The 17479-nt window shown below is 33.8% G+C and overlaps 1 protein-coding gene across 1 annotated transcript in view; it reads right to left on the reverse strand.

Annotated features, from left to right (window-relative positions):
* Positions 1 to 8494, reverse strand: part of LOC140452487 (proclotting enzyme) — a 33931-nt gene extending 25437 nt beyond the window's left edge. Inside the window, 1 exon segment of the mRNA XM_072546780.1 lies at positions 8374 to 8494. Coding sequence (XP_072402881.1) covers positions 8374 to 8449 — 76 coding nt within the window. The 5' untranslated portion in view covers positions 8450 to 8494.
* Between the last annotated feature and the right edge of the window lie 8985 nt (positions 8495 to 17479).

The following is a 17479-nucleotide window of genomic DNA, read 5'->3' on the forward strand; positions in this document are numbered from 1 at the left end:
GAGAGCAATAATATCCTTAACTAACATAGTTAATGCAATGCTAAGTTACAGGAAATTCTCAAATAGATGGAAAGAGGCCCACGTCATCATGATTCCAAAACTAGGCAAAGACAGTAAGTTCCCGCAAAACTACAGGCCAATAAGCTTACTTTTAGCAATTAGCAAAATTGTGGAAAGAATCATCCTAAGCAGACTCCAAGCCGAAACGGACATGCTTAAAATAATGTATGTACTCAGATTAACAGAGTACATAGCAGCTGGATTTAATGACAAGCAGTACACAGAAGCAGCTTTTCTGAATGTAAGCAAAGCCTTCGACAGAGTCTGGCATAAAGTGCTGAATACAAAATGAAAGGATGTGGCTACAGCGGAGCAATGACGTGACTAATCTTTTCCTACTTGAGCAACCGGAGCTTCAGTTGTCTTGTCCGAACTCGGAATCCCGAAGGGTGGAGTGCCACAGGGGGCAGTCCTGTCACCTCTGCTGTACTCAATATTTACCGCAGACGTTACCAGAACACCAGGAACACTATTAAGCCTTTATGCCGACGACACTGCAATAGCGGCCAAGCACCGAAATGTAGACATAGCAGTTAAAAACCTGAAAACAGCGTTGGACAAAATCGAGGAATGTAGTATCAGATGGAAAATCGACATAAACTCCGACGAAATGCAAGCGCTGCTATTCAAAAAGAGATTTCAGCAACCAGAGGGATAACTTACTGTACAAAACAAGCCCATCGAGTGCAAAAGCGAGGCAAAATACCAAGGAGTCATCATGGATAAAGGACTTACATTTAAAAAGCACGTAGACGCCACAGTGCAAAAAGCCAAAATGGCAAAAGCATCCATTAGAGGACTCACAGGTAGAAAAAGCATACTAAAAACAAAAACCAAAATGAGATTAATAAACAGTATCATTCTATTGATACATATGCAGAAAGAAAACAAAAACCCCAGAAAGAAAAATACATAAACCAACAGAGGAGAATTCGTAGCTCTAATTATTCGACAAACACTGCAAATTGCCGCACTGTGTGAGCCCCAAGGGGGTAAGGACCAAAGGAACAACAGGACCTTTCATATAGACATCCTACAAAAAAAAAATTAACAAAAAACAAAAAACCCTACGTAGGGCCCAAACACTTGAGCACCAAGTCTCCGAACCGGACATAGTCCGGAGCTCAGACTTGAGGCCCAAGCAAGCAATTTTAGATTCGCGGACAAGTTACTAGAGGATTATAGGAACAAAATGCGTCACGCTGTCCTGAATTTGAATCGGTTAGGAGGGTTAGAAAGGGATATTCTGGACATACGACTTAATACACCTCGCTCCAATAAATTGTTACACCCGAACGTAATTCCTAGGAGTGAACATGTCCCACAGACTGGGTTTAATTAAATTGCTTGCCTGGTTGCTACGCCTCTAAGTCGTTTTTATTATAATTCCATGGGTCAATATTATAAAGAAATGTCAGGCGGTATAAAAATAGTAATTAGAATTCATTTTTGAATATTTAAAGAAAAGGCCATGCATCCCATAGACCATAAAGGAGTAATATTTTAGTAAAAGTGATTTATACTATAATTCATTGTTATATTTTAATATTAAAATTGTGAATTAAAAATATTCACACATTGATGAAATATCTTCTATATAAGTTGAGTTTCTTATCTGAAATTAAAACGATTATTATAATTTCTTATGGAGTTCTATTACATAACGAGATTTTTATTCATTTTTATTTCCTATATAACCTATCTTCTTCTATTTCTTATATACAAAGTGCAAATTAATGCCTCTGTCTATTTTAAAATAACTGTATATACCTAACAATAAATTTGTACGTTTATAAATAATAAATATGATATAAAGTATTATAGTCAGACAGAAAGTGCACGCTATTATAATACAGTAAAGCGTGTGTTACATATAAGAAAGAAAGCGAAAATGTGTGGGTTTTATATCAAATCTTAAGAAGTGAAAATGCATGTTTTTCTCTGCAACCTTCTTAACCAAATTAATGAAATCTGAAAATGTTCATTGTTTTCTTGTTAATACATAAGACTTGATAAATAGAAAGGAATAATTTACATTTAAATTAACTTTCGTTAAAGCTACTGGATTTTACTTATTTAAATTTATAGATAACAGCTGATGAAAACAAATTTCTTCCTGTACAACACGATGATATGATCGTTAATTTTAAATTAGATATTGTTTATCCTAAGACCAAAACATAAAGAATATATTATGTTATAATAAAGAGTTCAATTAGTATATATCCTAATCTGTTGTTTACCGCGAATAGCCGCCTGAACTAAATACCAAAAGCATGGGCGTCAGTTTTGACACATTCTATATATTTACATATAGGAAAACCTCAACAAGTGCTATACAAGTGATAGCAGGAGCTATTTCAATCCAGTTAATGGTAAAGGAGAAGGTGACTATGTACAATAAAAAAAGGGGGGATATGAAGAAGACCACGGAAGAAAGCAAAAAAATAGTGTGGGACAGTGAAAAAGAAAGTGGTCCGAAGAAAGAACTAAAGCTAGTTGGACCAGGATGCTCATCCCCAACATAGAGCCCTGAAAAAACTTCAAATATAGAAATACCAACTTTATTTTACACTTTATTTTTGAACTTTAGGACCTTTACTTATAAAATTAAAAAGACAAAAATGACAATCGATGCGTATAGGGGGGTTGAGGATGACCCAGAACATTGCGTTTTGCATGCCGTCAATTCAGCCAGGAAAGGAATAGCTGGTAAAAAAAATAGGAAGCATCACACCAGAAAGCATAATAAAGTAATAGTTAGCAAAGAATACTTTAATATAACGGTAAGCGATCACAGAGCTTATAAAAAAGAAAGTAGAATATGAGAGGAGGTTACAAAATAACCAAAACTAAAACAACAAAAGGAACTTAACAAATACGGCAGAGCAAAAACAAAATATTCGAAGTTATGTAGGAGATCGAAGTGTTTAGTGAGTAAGGTTAGATCTGCACACTTCGCGTGAAGTACCTGAAGTCCCACACTACCCTTATAGAGCGAAAGTACAGGCAATAGAATGAGCATAAGAGTCACCTCTTAAAAAGATCTTAAACAATCGAAGTTTGTAGGGGAGGTCATATTATTTTTATAAATTCTTGTACAAAACTGAGACAGCTATCGGTATTTATAATCTATCTGCTTTGGACAGTCCTCTTTTGGAGGCCAAAATAGAACGCCGAGAGAAAGACGACGTGAGAGAGAAGGCGGCCTCACTCAAAAAAGCAGGGAGTTGAAAGTGTCATGGTTGTTCATACGGGTGTGATTTTCCCGATGAATGTGTGATAGGAATAATAGGGCTCGGGTGATAGTAGGCTATCAGGAGATATGTTATGCCTTAACTAGCAGTTCCGTCCTGCTTTTTGGAGTAACAGAAGCAAGATTTTTAGTTGAACTGCCATGTAACTGTTTTTTCTGCAATAAAAACTGAATCCTGTATAGAATAATAGTGCTATTTTAATCCCATTGTAAATGATAAGGAAAAATCGGGAAAAAAACTCATGAAACTATCCCGCCATGTAAACAACTAGTCTTACGTTTAGTTTACTCTCAATATTTATAAAAAATTCTGATTTTATACGACTTTAAAATGTAAATTATACGTCCTCGAATCCTCGTCTGAATGGTAATTATAAATGACGGATAAATTTAAATGATTATAAGATTTTTTTTCGTATAACCAAGTTACAAAACAATATGATTTGTTTAAAATGTATTTTGAGAACGATTTCCGAAGTGGAAATCGAAACATCGAAACAAACATTTAAAATGGTGTTGATTTCCCATTAAAAACAGTAGATATAACATAAAAATGCCACAAGAAAATAATTTCAGAAGAACATATAGGTTGAGTTAAAAGGAATGACACTAAAGTTGTGGTGATTAACAAAAATAATACGCAATAAAACGATCTATAAATGAATAATGAATGAATCATAGAAAACCTACATTCAGTAATCTTAGATTATGTAAGATCATAAAGGTTCATTAACGTCTCTGCATAACACAACTCTAGAGTTTGGCAAATATTAAATGAAACTATGAATCACAAATCACGCGTCGTAAGTGGACAAAAGTAGCCGAAATCACGTGCTCTTCATGAATTCTAGGAATTTTGGAATTCGATCATTGGCAGTGCGTGAGAAATACCACTTTAGTCTTTTCTGTTCTATATATGTTAGTATGTCTGTTTCTATTGATGTTCTTTGCTTTATTTTGTCATTACTTCTCCTATCCATTCTTGTTACTCTGCAGCATCTTCGTAGGCATTCCATCTCTGTTGCTACTATCTTACTGCTGTTTTTCTTGTTTATGATCCAATTTTCAGTCCCATATGTCATAATACTTCGCACTAATGTTTTATAAATCAGTGTTTTTGTCTTCATATTTAGGTGTCTATGCTGTCTTTATGTCTTTATTGCTGTTCTTGTTTGTCTTCATCTTTGTGTAATTTCTTCCTCTGTTGTTGCCTTTTTCGTGATTATAAACCCCAAGTATTTGAATTTATCCTTTCCTTTGATTGTTACGTTGTCATCAATCTGTAGATCTTCTATGTTTTCTTCACTTGTAGATAGGTACTCTGTTTTCGCGAGGTTAATATCTAGGCCAGCCTTGGTATATTCTTCTTGTAGTTTCTTTATCATGTAGCTGAGGTCGTCTTGGTCTTGTGCAATCACTACTTGATCGTCTACAAAGCTTAACGTATATAGGTATTCGTTCCGTACCGGTACTCCCATGCCTTCGCATTTTCTTTTCCATGTAGTCAAGGCTTTCTCTAAGTATATTTTGAATAGGGTTGGAGATGGTGGAACAACCCTGCAGGATCCCTTCTGTTGTGGTGAAGTCTCCTATGATTCTTGTTCCCATTTTAATGGACACTTTATTTTCTTTATACAGAGCTTTTATTGCTTCTATGAGTTCCGTCTGTATTTCTAATTTGTACATTGCCTTCCATAGTTCTGATCTTGGTACAGAGTCATACGCCTTTCTCAGGTCTACCAATGCCAAATGTATATCTCTATTTTTTGCTTTTTTCTTTTCCAACAGTTGTTCCAGTGTGTATATGTGGTTTATGCATGATCTTCCTGCCGTGAAGCCTGCCTGATCCTCCCCGATTTTGCCTTTTATCGCTTTCTCTATCTTTTCTCGCAGTATCTTCCCATATAATCCTCCTATTGATGATATTACGCTTATTCCTCTGTAGTTTTCGCATCGTTTTCTATCTGCTTTCGTAAATATAGATGTCATATATGCCTCCGTCCATTTCTTTCGGAGCTGTTCTCCATTTATGGCTTTCTGAAATATCCATTGTATCATCCGGTGTAATTTTTTTGATTCGTATTTTATAAGCTCATGTGAGATGCCTCCAGATCCCGGTGCTTTCTTATTTTTGATTGCTTTTATGGCCGTTCTCATTTCCCTATCTGTTATTTCTATTTCTTGTTGTCGGGATCTGCTTCGTCTTCGCCTGTTTTCTTTTCCAATGAATTGTGGTCTTTGTTCTCTTAACAGTTCCTTGTAATAGTTCTTCCATTTTGTATCCTGTATATTTCCCAATTTAATTTTTTCTTTTGAGTTTTGTTTCAATCCTCTCAGTACTTTCCATGACTCCGAAGTTCTTGTACCTCCTATGTATGTTTCAAAATTTAAGCAGGTTCTTTCCCATTCTTCATTCTTTTGTCGTGTTATTTGTTTTTTCACTTCTCTATCTTTTTCTCTGTATTCTTTATAAACTTCATCGTTGTTTGTATTCAGCCATTTTCTGTATGGTTGCTTTTTTTCTTCAATTGTTCTTTTTCATAATAGAGCTGTTTATTTGTTATATGTTCTTTTTCTCCAAGGGTTTCGAATGCTGCTTGTTTTATACTCGCCTTTATATGCTCGTATATTTCTTCGATGTTGCCGTGTCTAAATTCTATTATTTTTTGGTCTAGACGTTGTTGGTATAGTTCTCTTATTGGTTGTTCTCGGAGTAGTTCTATAATGTATTGTTTTTCTGTTATAGTATTCAACGGTTTTTCTGTAGAGCGGGTCTTGTTATGTTTCCAACTAATGCCCATTTTTTCTGTCAGTAGTTTATGGTCCGTTCCACATTCTGCTCCTCTTCTGACTCGCACATCTTTGATCTTTATTGTGGTGTCTTGTTTGATTATTATGTAGTTTATTATCGATTTTAGCTTTCGTGTTTCTTGCGTCCATGTATATTTGTGAATATTTTTATGTCTGAAGAGTCCGTTGGTGATTTGTAGATTGTTTAGTTCACATAATTCAATCAGACGTTCTTCGTTATCGTTTTGTTAAAAGATGTTCTATTTGTTTATTGCATAGACCTTTTTTTGCAGTCGCATTAGTCAGAAAATAATGAAGATACAATAATTCTCCGCATACTAAATGAAAGTTTAAGATTTAAACTATGAATATACACAAAAAAAGTGAAAAAAGAATAATTTTTTACAACGCAAAACCCTTTTGTAAAATGACGGTTATTTTTTATTTATAAACATTAATAATAACTTTTAAACTATTGCTCGAAGATAAGATCTTTTTTTATATTCGAGAAGCTGACATTTTTATACGAGTTTAAAAAAAAGTTGTTCTACGATAATTTGGGGCAAAGTTAGTTTTTTTTTAATTCACAGCTAATTGGTTTATAACAATTAAGGAACGCATTTTCGGCAGTTGAGAGTTCAACAGTATGGTTCAAATTAAAACTAATAGTGGCGAGTGGAGGGCAACCCACAAATCTACGCGTTCAAAAAATGAAAACGCATCTTCAAACTACTACAATTTTTTATGTCTCCGGATCTACTCAACGGATTTTAATCTTTCTTTTTTTAATTTGTGTGTACTATTTTCGTACATTACAAATATGTAATTTGTTTATAAATTCATTAACTAATAAACAGTGTAATTTGATCAAATAATTTATGAAAAAAAATTCCCCCAAAAATCGATATTGTTTGTAATACCAAAGAATATAGACGCTTAAGCTAAGCGTCTATATTCTTTGGTAATACTATCATTGTTATCTACAGGTAAAGTTAAAATACTTTCATTTGCAGTCAGTTGTATTTATTTTTAACCTAAATGAACACAAAATGGTTTATTTTTTATTTGCCTTAGTTGGAACACCCTCCTTAATAAGCCCAATTTGCAAAAAAAGTAAAATTAAAAACAATTAATAGGTATTTATTACAATATATCAATAAAAAGGAAAGTAGTGTAGGTTATTGGTAAGTTAAGTGACATTAAAAAAAAATTATTTTAAAATTCCTTTATAAAAGGTATATATTAAAACACCCTATCGGGCTACATCACAGAAAGTTTTCGGAATTACGAATTACGTTGGGAGTCTTACGTTGCTATGTTATCTATTCCTGTTGTAACTTAAACATCTTAGTATATAAAATCAAATAATGAAATAATGTAACTCAAATTTAATTTAATAATATTTAAAGGGTTTTTACCCATGTATTTAGTGGCTCGAAACATGTGCATCCATATAGCACTGATGATGGAATATTCATTCCGAAAATGTTCTGTGATGTAGCCCGATGGGGTGATTCAATATATACCTTCTATGTATAAAGGAATTTTTAAATAAATTTTGTGTGATACATGGTATACAGCCAGCTACAGGAATTTAGTTTCCTTGTGGAAGCTATTTAAAGCTATTTTGTTATTTTCTAATTAAAATGCTTTCTTTAAAAAAAATTAACCGTTAACGTGGCCTTATTTGGGTCACCTACCTTATTTTTTAAGTTAATAAAATACTATATGTTTTAAACACCAAAAGAAAACTATAAACCCCAGTGACGAAACGTGGACTCATCGATAAAAAGGATTAAGTATTTGAAATGGACTTAGAGCATATTCGTAAAACTTTATATTACTAACAATAATGATTAAAAAATAAAAGAAAGTTGTATAATACTCTCTAAAATAAACTTGCGTCAAAAACATTAGACATTGCAATTGATCGCCCAAGGGGAGGTTTTAGGAAGAAGGGATTTCGACGAGAAGAATGTTTTGACAGCGAAATTTGCAAACCTAATTTACCATCTATACCACTGGTCACTAAAGTATTTCTAGCTAATAAAGTGTAAATTATCGTAAATAATATTGCCGACGTTCACTAAAATATAAGTAGTAAAAAAATAAATTTAAAAATACATTATTATATAGTTTGCACCAAAAACAGATATTTTTACAAATAAAAAAATAATGAAATTATGTAAATAATTACAAAACTTAGACTCATGCGTTTCGAGATATATTTATCCTGTGTACACTTTATAAAAAAAATGCGCACCTACCCATAAAAGTTATCCAATAGCGCATCCTGAAGTGCATCCTTAAGTAAATCCTACCAACAAAGAATTCGCACCGCATGAATTCACATACAACACACTAACTGAAAGTTATCGTTTGACCCAAATTTGTTCAGTAAAGACAAGACAAGCCAAAGCCAAAGAAAGTACCTCCCTTCTTTCTTAATTTCTCCCACTACGACAACATCACCTTTTACTTTCGTTCACATTAAACAATTTCACCTATTCTGTTTATTAATTTATCTAAGGCGCCTAAAACCAGACTCGATGTTGTAATTAAAATGTTAAGACCATGTAATTGCATTATTAGTCACCTTTTGATTTTCTTTGCGGCGCGGCGATTTATTTTATTGATCTGGCAATCATAAAATGTTATTTTGATTTAATTTTACAATAGGGTATAAAACGAAAGGCCCATTTGTAAGCTATTTCGTTTATTTTTATTATCTACAAGTTATAAATTAAACTAAGAAATTATAAACTTTTTCAAAATGATCCCAATTTAAATTTGTTTTCTCACTCGGAAATATAATATGCGCTGTTAAGAGCGTAGGCGCAAAATTTCGGACCAATGCTTTTTAAATGCATTCATTTTTTTCGAATCCTGAGAAAACTAATAAATATTTTTCAAAAATTCTTACGCAGAATGAAAGATTGCATTATTACCGAGGGCCGAAAGTCCCTTAGAATAAACAAAAAGTTTTTTTAATGAGATATTTGAAATTAAAAATCACACTAAATTTTCTCTTCTTTTTCACCCCTGTAACTTATTAAAATAAACATTATAGAAGTTTTCAGGGACTTTTGGCCCTCAGTAATAATGTAATTTTCATTCTGCCTTTAAATTTTTCAAAAATACTTATTAGTTTTCTCAGGATTCGAAAAAATCAATGCATTTAAAAAGCATTGGCCCGAAATTTTGCGCCTACGCTCTAAGGAATATGCATTATTCACGAAAAGAAGAGGGAGAAGAAGGAGAAATAAGATTTCTCTCGGGACTGTGACAAATCCAGGTATCTGAAATTTTTTTTAGTTATTATACTGCCCAACTAAGCAAAAGTGCCGTAAGTCCAAAAATATTGAATATTGAGTTATATATGGTTTCCTATATTTCCAACCATGCAGAATTCAATGGGCTACTCAGAATTGCCGTATCTCCAACAGTGATCGAGATATAAAATAATTTTTTGCAATACCTAAGTGTATCAAAAGTTTTAAAATAATAAGCAAGACCTAAATACAATAGACTAACCAAGAATGCAGTAACTCCTTTGTACATACTGCATTTATGCTTAGTACACTGTACTTACTGCAGTCTTGCTTAGTGGTTATTTAATTAAACAGCTGATGTACTTACTGCATTGTATTTATGTTGATCATAAATTATGAGGTTATGTTTGTAACACATGAATTTGCTAAAAATTTGCTGTGTTCAGTTTAGGTTATAATAAGCCAATATTTGTGTTGTTGAAGTGGTTCAGAAAGTACCTATATAAATTATATTTAGTTAATTGATGTTTTGGAACATGAGTGCTTTAAAGTTTAATACAGTCTCAACTCGTTCTGAACTTATTGTAAACTTAGCTCTAAAAAGCACCAAGACTGACACAACAGTTGTACAAGATGAGAAATCAGAGCTAATTTTACCTACAAAATGTCCTTCCAGTGATTTATTAGAATCTAATGAAGAACCTCAACCATCTAGCTACACCATAACGTTGTTAGATGATGTTGGAGATGTGAGATTACCTGACAATATAACTCAACAGGTAACAGACAACCATAATATATTAGTTTATGAAATTAGTGAAAATACACTGATATCACGTCCACTGGAAGAATTTGATGTTGATAAATCTGTTTATTTAGAATCACATACTAACCTACAAGTTATAGATGTACCTGAAGTACTATTTGAAAATCTATTTACAAATGTGGCCCAACCAAACAATGATCATATAAACTTGGAAGAAGATTTAGGTGTTCCAGCTGTTAGTGTTGATTTTCTGATAACTGCAAATGAAAATAGTAAACAAACGAATGTATATTGTAATGACAATGCAGACCAACATATTGACAATATCGTCGTAGAAAATCAATTAACCCCTGTCACAAATAAAAGAAAAAGGTTTGAAACCAGTCTGGAAGAAAGAAAAAAACTTAAAGTTTAGAAATACTGTTCTTCAGTAGCGCACCTACAATATGCCTCTGGTGGGGGTTTTGGTTAGTCACCGAAATTTTTTTTATGATGTTACCATTGCTACCTCCATTTTGAGTCCTTAAAATGTGTACCTAACAGTGTCGGAATAGGGCCCGGGGGGGGGGGGGTTAACCCTCAAAACCCCCCTCTGCTTTTTACCTGCTTTTCAAACAATTACAAATTTCTTTATCAGTTTGGGCAGATTAAGAATTCAAAATTGTCGTAAATATTTCCAAATGAATGAACGTTTTGTGTATTTGTAGTATAATAAAAAATTTCAAGTAATTAATATGTTTACTTAAAAAAATTGCTAATCAGCACATCCGGCTAAGTGCTGGTGTAAAATAATCAAATTTTACGACTTTTTCGTCTGAGAATGTATTGAGTATCATGTATCATATTAATAATATGTATTAGAATTGCATATGCTATGCATACATATAGTTATATATAGTCGAATTTTTACCGTCAGAGCAAGCTGTATTAAAATATTTGTACTTAAAATTTAATTTTGTTTTATTTTGAACCCCGCATCTTTCGCGAAAAATAACTGCGGGACGTGACAGGACTTACAGGAAGTTAGTTATTTGCGCTTATTTTAGTGCAAACTTATTTCCGGCAAATCATTTTGTTTTTGCCGTGAGGGTCGGCCAAAGTTAACCTCGGAAAATGAAATCAGATAGAAAACGCAGAGCGGTACTTCGTATATATAGTGCATTTACGAAAATTGCTAATGTTTTGAACAGTTTGTTAGCTTTACTTGTAAGTCTTACAAGTAAAGTACAATGAGCTTTGTGAAGTGGAAAGTGCGGTACTTAAAAGTATATTTGAAGAAGCTTCCGAAGAAGAGTTAATCAGTGAGATGGATGCAACGGATAAATACAGTGTAAGGTACTTTGAGTCATCAAGTGTAAAAGGTAAGCGCAAATTTAAATTTCCTCCAATCGAGGGCGTTCGGAATGTTTATTTTTGATTGAGTCGATGGAAGATATCGAATCTGTATATATTCCAGTGTTCTTGGCTTTGGTTTGGTTACATAAGCATTTTAATGCTTGAAGAATGGCGTACAGCTCTCCTGTATGGATAGAGGTGGGTGGTGGAACGCAGAACTTTTGAATAGTACTATTTGCAGTTGTTACAGAATATCCGACACCTGTCTCAGTTGTAGATAATCTCGTCATATGAGTTTTTGTTGACCAGCTCTAGGAAACATTGCCTGAGAATTTGGCTGTTGGTTTCATTTTTGTGATAATTATTAAGCGAAACGTTAATTTTTGGTATGTTATTAATCCAAAGAGGAGTTGATGACAGTATATGAGTATCTGTTATTGAAACATCAACAGGTCGTGAAAGGGGAAGTAAAATTTGAGTTAATGTCTGGTATTTATTGTTAGGCTGACAATTATAGCGTTTGTAAATTAGCTTATATGGTTGTTTTCATTCGAAGACAACCTAGCAAAGTATGTCAGAAGAAGTTGTTGCCTGCGAAGCGAAAGGGGAAGTTCACCTATTTCACAGCGAAGGCTTTCGGCGGGACTGGATGTGAAAGCTCCGAGACATATTCGTAATGCAGTATTACGAAATAAGTCTTTGATGCTAACATGTATGCAAAGAATCAATTCAACTGCAATATTGTAACAAATTTATACCTACCCTAATGTTATTTTAATGTATTTTAAAATATGACCAATAATGCAGTTTTTACCTAATTTTCTGGGAAGTCGTTTACTGCAACTGGTTATCAATGAGTCATTAGCATAATTTTGTTAATCCGAAACCCGCGTAAATATAGCGAACCGACAATAGTTCATTTACTTCTTTTTGGAGTTTGTAGTTGTGAACGTATCTTTACCGCGGCAATATAAAATCAGGTCGTCAGCATATAAGTTCTACTTCACTGGGTTGTAAATATTCTTGCAAATATCATTTATAGTTATTATAAACAAAGTGAAACTTAGAACTGATCATTGGGGTACCCCGTTGTCCTGAACGTATATTGAGGAAGATTAGAGAGTAACTGTTGGATAAAAGATAATGTATTTCCCGTAATATAGTTTTCTTTTAATTTGGTCAATACAGTAGAACGTACTAGCATGTAATAGTGTCGAAGACCAGAGGACCAGTTGCGTTTTTTGGACACTCCTCAACGTACGTAGCTCTCTGTTGCTACGTAGTTCTGTGTTGTTCATTGTGATTTTGTGTACTCCACCTAACAAACCCTTGTGGATTAACAAACGTCATCGAATAAATGTCGTGTAGTGTGCGTGTAAAGCATCATCGATAAAAGTTCGATCGAACTTTTATCGGCCGTCCAAATTCGATGTGTGTGCGCCTAGCCTAAGATCAATATTATGATTTTGTTTGAAATTGGTTTCTTGTAGGCATATTATATTTCAATTGGTGATAAGTTATTGGATTCTTTCTAAGCAACAAAAGAATCCGTCACAATTCCATTGAATAAGTGTGAAAGTTGTTAGTGATTGGATTTTTCAGAATGTTGTGAATTTTCGGTTGGGTTATCATCGTCAGAAGTATCAAGAGATGCTTGTAATACTAGGCTATCTGCGTCGACTAATTCTGAAGGTAATTAGTGTTTGAGCTTCTACGCAGTAACGTAAGATGTTGTGTTAAAGATTCGATGTTACTGGATTGCATTGCTGTGGTATTGACTGTGAATTTATTATTCATAATTTTATTGCTTTTGTATTCAAAAGCAACGGAGTGATCAAGATTAATGTTTGTATTTCTCCTGGAAGGTCCGCAAATAATAAACTCATATTCTAAAATGTATTGTCTATATTGGTTTGCCACGAGCCTAGAGCTCTTGGCAGAATGAATTGCTTTCTTATCAGTAGGTTGATGATTATCAATGTAGGGCATAGACATTGACGTCCTGGAAACTATAGAATGCAAAAGGCTGAAATGGTATGGCCATGTAGAAAGGATGAATGATCAACGATGGCCAAAGAGAATGTTACAGTGGATCCCCACCAACCGCAGGAAAAAGGGAAGACCAAGAAGATCGTGGAGACAAGAAGTAAGAGACGCAATGGAAGATAGGGGTCTACAAGTAGATGACTGGAACGATCGCAAGCGTTGGAAGCTAGGTTGCGAGAAACGGCGGCAGCTGTAATAAACTCGTTATATATATATATATATATATATATATATATATATATATATATATATATATATATATATATATATATATCAGTAGGTTGATAACAAAAAACTAGACAATTGTTAATAAATATTGCAACTTGCTAGTTGCCTGGAACACGCTTCTTGCAGCAATGAAGAAAATATCACCAATCTGTACACAAATGCTTTGGTTTCACCAACTGTAGAACAAGTACTAAATAATATCTTTGAGTAAGTTAAGAGAATAAGTTAATAAACATTCGAGTATTAACAGTGGTTTTACCAACTGCAGAACAAGTACGAAATACTATCTTTGAGTAAATTACAGTCCGTTCACAAATTGTTGAGAGCACGAAATGTGCCTCAAAGTCATAAAACGGTCGTAAAATTTGTATCATCATAGACGTTCCTGAGGTGTTTATTCATTAAAATTAATTATATTAATAAAAATAAGAATTTAACCATTAACAATTTTGTAAATAAGAATACATTACCTCTTTGGATATTTTAATACTAATCTTCGCGTTTAATCACTTTACTAGAAAACCTGGAATTCATATCCGAAGGTACTATTCGTTGCAAGATAATTAGGATGGAATTCCCCAGATTTTTAATAACATAATGGGTATAAAGATGCCGGCTTTGGCCACGTACCTCGTCTGTTCAGTTTATATTCGAAACTTAACTTGAAAGGGTGAAGTTATTACGAACGAAAACAATTTTTTTGTTTAGTGCGTTTTTGATCGCATGTAATTTACGGCTAGTCGGTGTTTCCGCGTCTACGGCAGTAATTAGCGTCTCGAATATTTCTTTTGCAAATTATATGCAGTGCGTAAGTGATTTTTTATTCTATATACCTACGAACATATACATACCTTTCGCTCGTGCTCGTTTTGTTGGATTGTTTGTGGTGGCTTCATCATCAACATCATCAAGTTTTACACCGGTACTGTTGCGTACAGTCAGTAAGTCTGTCTATTCACCAAGAGAGAAGACTATTGTCCTGAATGTTCACGATGCTCTGGTTTCTCAGAATCCCACAAACACTATTCGCAACATAGTCGAAGGTTGTGCCAACATGACTGGCGTAGGGGAGTCAACTATATATAGGTTCCTACCAGAAAGAAAAAAACACGGTATAGCTAACCCAAACACAAACGAACACTTAAAGAGAGGGAAAAAGCCTTTTGAAATTGATGAATTTGCCAAAAATGGTATTCGAAGGAAAATTCTTGGATTTTTTTCAAAAAAGAAATACCAACCTTAAACAAAATTTTAGAAGAAGTTTGAGACGGCCCGGATTTGCCTCATATCGGACGAACTAAATTGTGGCAAGTTTTAAAAGAATTAAAGTTCCGGTGGGAGAAATCAGACCGAAAATCACTTTTGATTGACCGGGAGGAGATAATATGTTGGAGAAGAAATTATCTAAGATCCATACGAAAATTCAGGACTGAAGGAAGGCCAATCTTCTACCAGGATGAAACGTGGGTAAACTCAAGTCATACTCTAAAAAACATTTGGTCAGATAAAAATATATTAAGCTCCAGGCAAGCCTTTATGGAAGGTTGGTCTACTGGTATCTCCCCATCTTCTGGTAAAGGCAGTAGATTAATAATTTCTCACATTGGCAGAGAAAAAGGATTTGTTAAGCATGGTTTGTTGGAATTTCAGTCCAAAAGCATAAAAGACTATCACGAGGAGATGACAGCTGATGTTTTCGAAGAGTATTTTGAGCAGATGATTGAACACATACCACCAAATTCAATTATAGTATTAGATAATGCACCTTATCATTCACGACTAGTAGAAAGACTTCCAACGACTGCGTGGAAGAAACAGGATATTCTTGACTGGCTGCGGAATAATGAATAAGTATCTGCCTTACGAAGATGAAATGGTAAAAGCAGAACTTTTAAAAATTGCCCGGCAACACAAATCTAAGTTCAAGAAATACGTAGTTGACAAAATGGCGGAAAGGCGAAACATCACAATCCTTAGACTTCCACCCTACCACTGCGAAATAAATCCAATTGAACTCATTTGGGCACAAATGAAAAGTTATGTGGCTAGAAAAAATACGTCATATAAAATACAAGCTGTACGTGAATTGTTATACGAGTCTTTACAACATATTACAGAACAAAACTGGAAAGATGTAGTAAGACATGTAATAGAAGAAGAACAAAAAATGTGGGATCTTGATAACATAATTGATGCGACCGTAGAGACACAACCGCTAATTATTAACCCTCAAGACGACTCGGATTCCGAAGTTGATCCTATTTATTTTGAATTTGAATAGTTTTCTAATCGTATATTTTATAAGGTTGTAATAATAGTAGTTGTAATCGTAAGATATTAAAGGGGAAAGGCGCAAAATGTCGCCTGTCAAAATGTTCAATGTGTTTTAAATGTATCCATTTTTTTTTAAATCCTGAGAAAACTAAAAAGCATTTTTGAAAAATTTATCTGAACATGAATCACTATTTTTTTATCTGAAATAATGGGTACGGGATTTAGTAAAATTAAAACTATATTTAAACTTTTATTTGTGAACAATACAAAAATAAATATCTGACTTTTATTTATAGAACAATACAAAAATAAATATCTATTACAACATATTAACTAGAATTTTAACACAACCATCGTTTTAATAACTAAGGTAACTTTTCACTCAGCACCAAATCAGTACAAAGTTGAACTTTGCTCCTCATTTTTTAAACTTAAGGTTTAACTACCAAATCTAAAATTCATATTTAAACAAACAAAATGAGGAATATATAGATAAAACTACACACAACGCCAAAAGACGGATAGTAAATGGGAAATGAACGTGGTAAATAATCAAGTTGCTCTATGTCATTTTGATTGTTATTACAAAAACTTTTAAATATTTGTCGAGTAAATAGGACAATAAATATGGACAGGAAAATTTTTGTCGATTTATTGCCTCGACATCGTACTGCTCGTTACCAATGGCTTTTAGGTCAATGAAGATTGGGGCTTTTTCTGATGAAACAAGATTTGGACTGGTTGATGATGACAATCATCAAAGGGTATAGAGAGAGCCGGGCGTCAACAGCGACTTATCTTTCTCTGTTAAGTCGTTCACTGTCAAGGGAAAAACAATACAAATTTACAATCGCTCAATCCCATTAATTCGGAGAGCGAAATTTACTTTTTAAAGAATCGTGGTTATTAAATATATCAACGACAGAGACCAGAAAATAGAAAAAAAAAGAAACACTATTAATATAGATACCGTAGAGTTTTAAGACAGTGTAGCATTAACGGTTCCTTCTCCTCAGTCCTAATCCCTTTTGGGATGTGGTGACACCATTAAGCCTTTACAGTTTTTTCACGATTTCTCTCCATCCTTCTCTGTCCTGGGCTAGTTGTTTGGCTTCATGTAACCCTTGGTTAATCAGTATTTTTGTTTAATCTACCCAACGGCTTGGAGATCTTCCCCTAGGTCTCTTTCCTTCAACTCTACTCTCGACTATCAGTTTTTCCATAGTACCTGTTCTTCTAGCAATGTGTCCAAAATACTGCAAATATCTCTGTTGTATTTGTTTGAGCAATCTCTCCTTTACTTTAAGTTGTTCTAATATCGATACGTTAGTGCGATGATCAATCCAGGATATTCTCAACATGCGGCGGTATACCCACATTTCAAAAGCGTCCAGTTTATTTTTATCCGCTTTCTTTAAGGTCCACGTTTCGGATGCATATGTCGCTATGGGA

Source organism: Diabrotica undecimpunctata, chromosome 10, assembly GCF_040954645.1.
Source record: "Diabrotica undecimpunctata isolate CICGRU chromosome 10, icDiaUnde3, whole genome shotgun sequence".
NCBI lineage: Eukaryota > Metazoa > Arthropoda > Insecta > Coleoptera > Chrysomelidae > Diabrotica > Diabrotica undecimpunctata.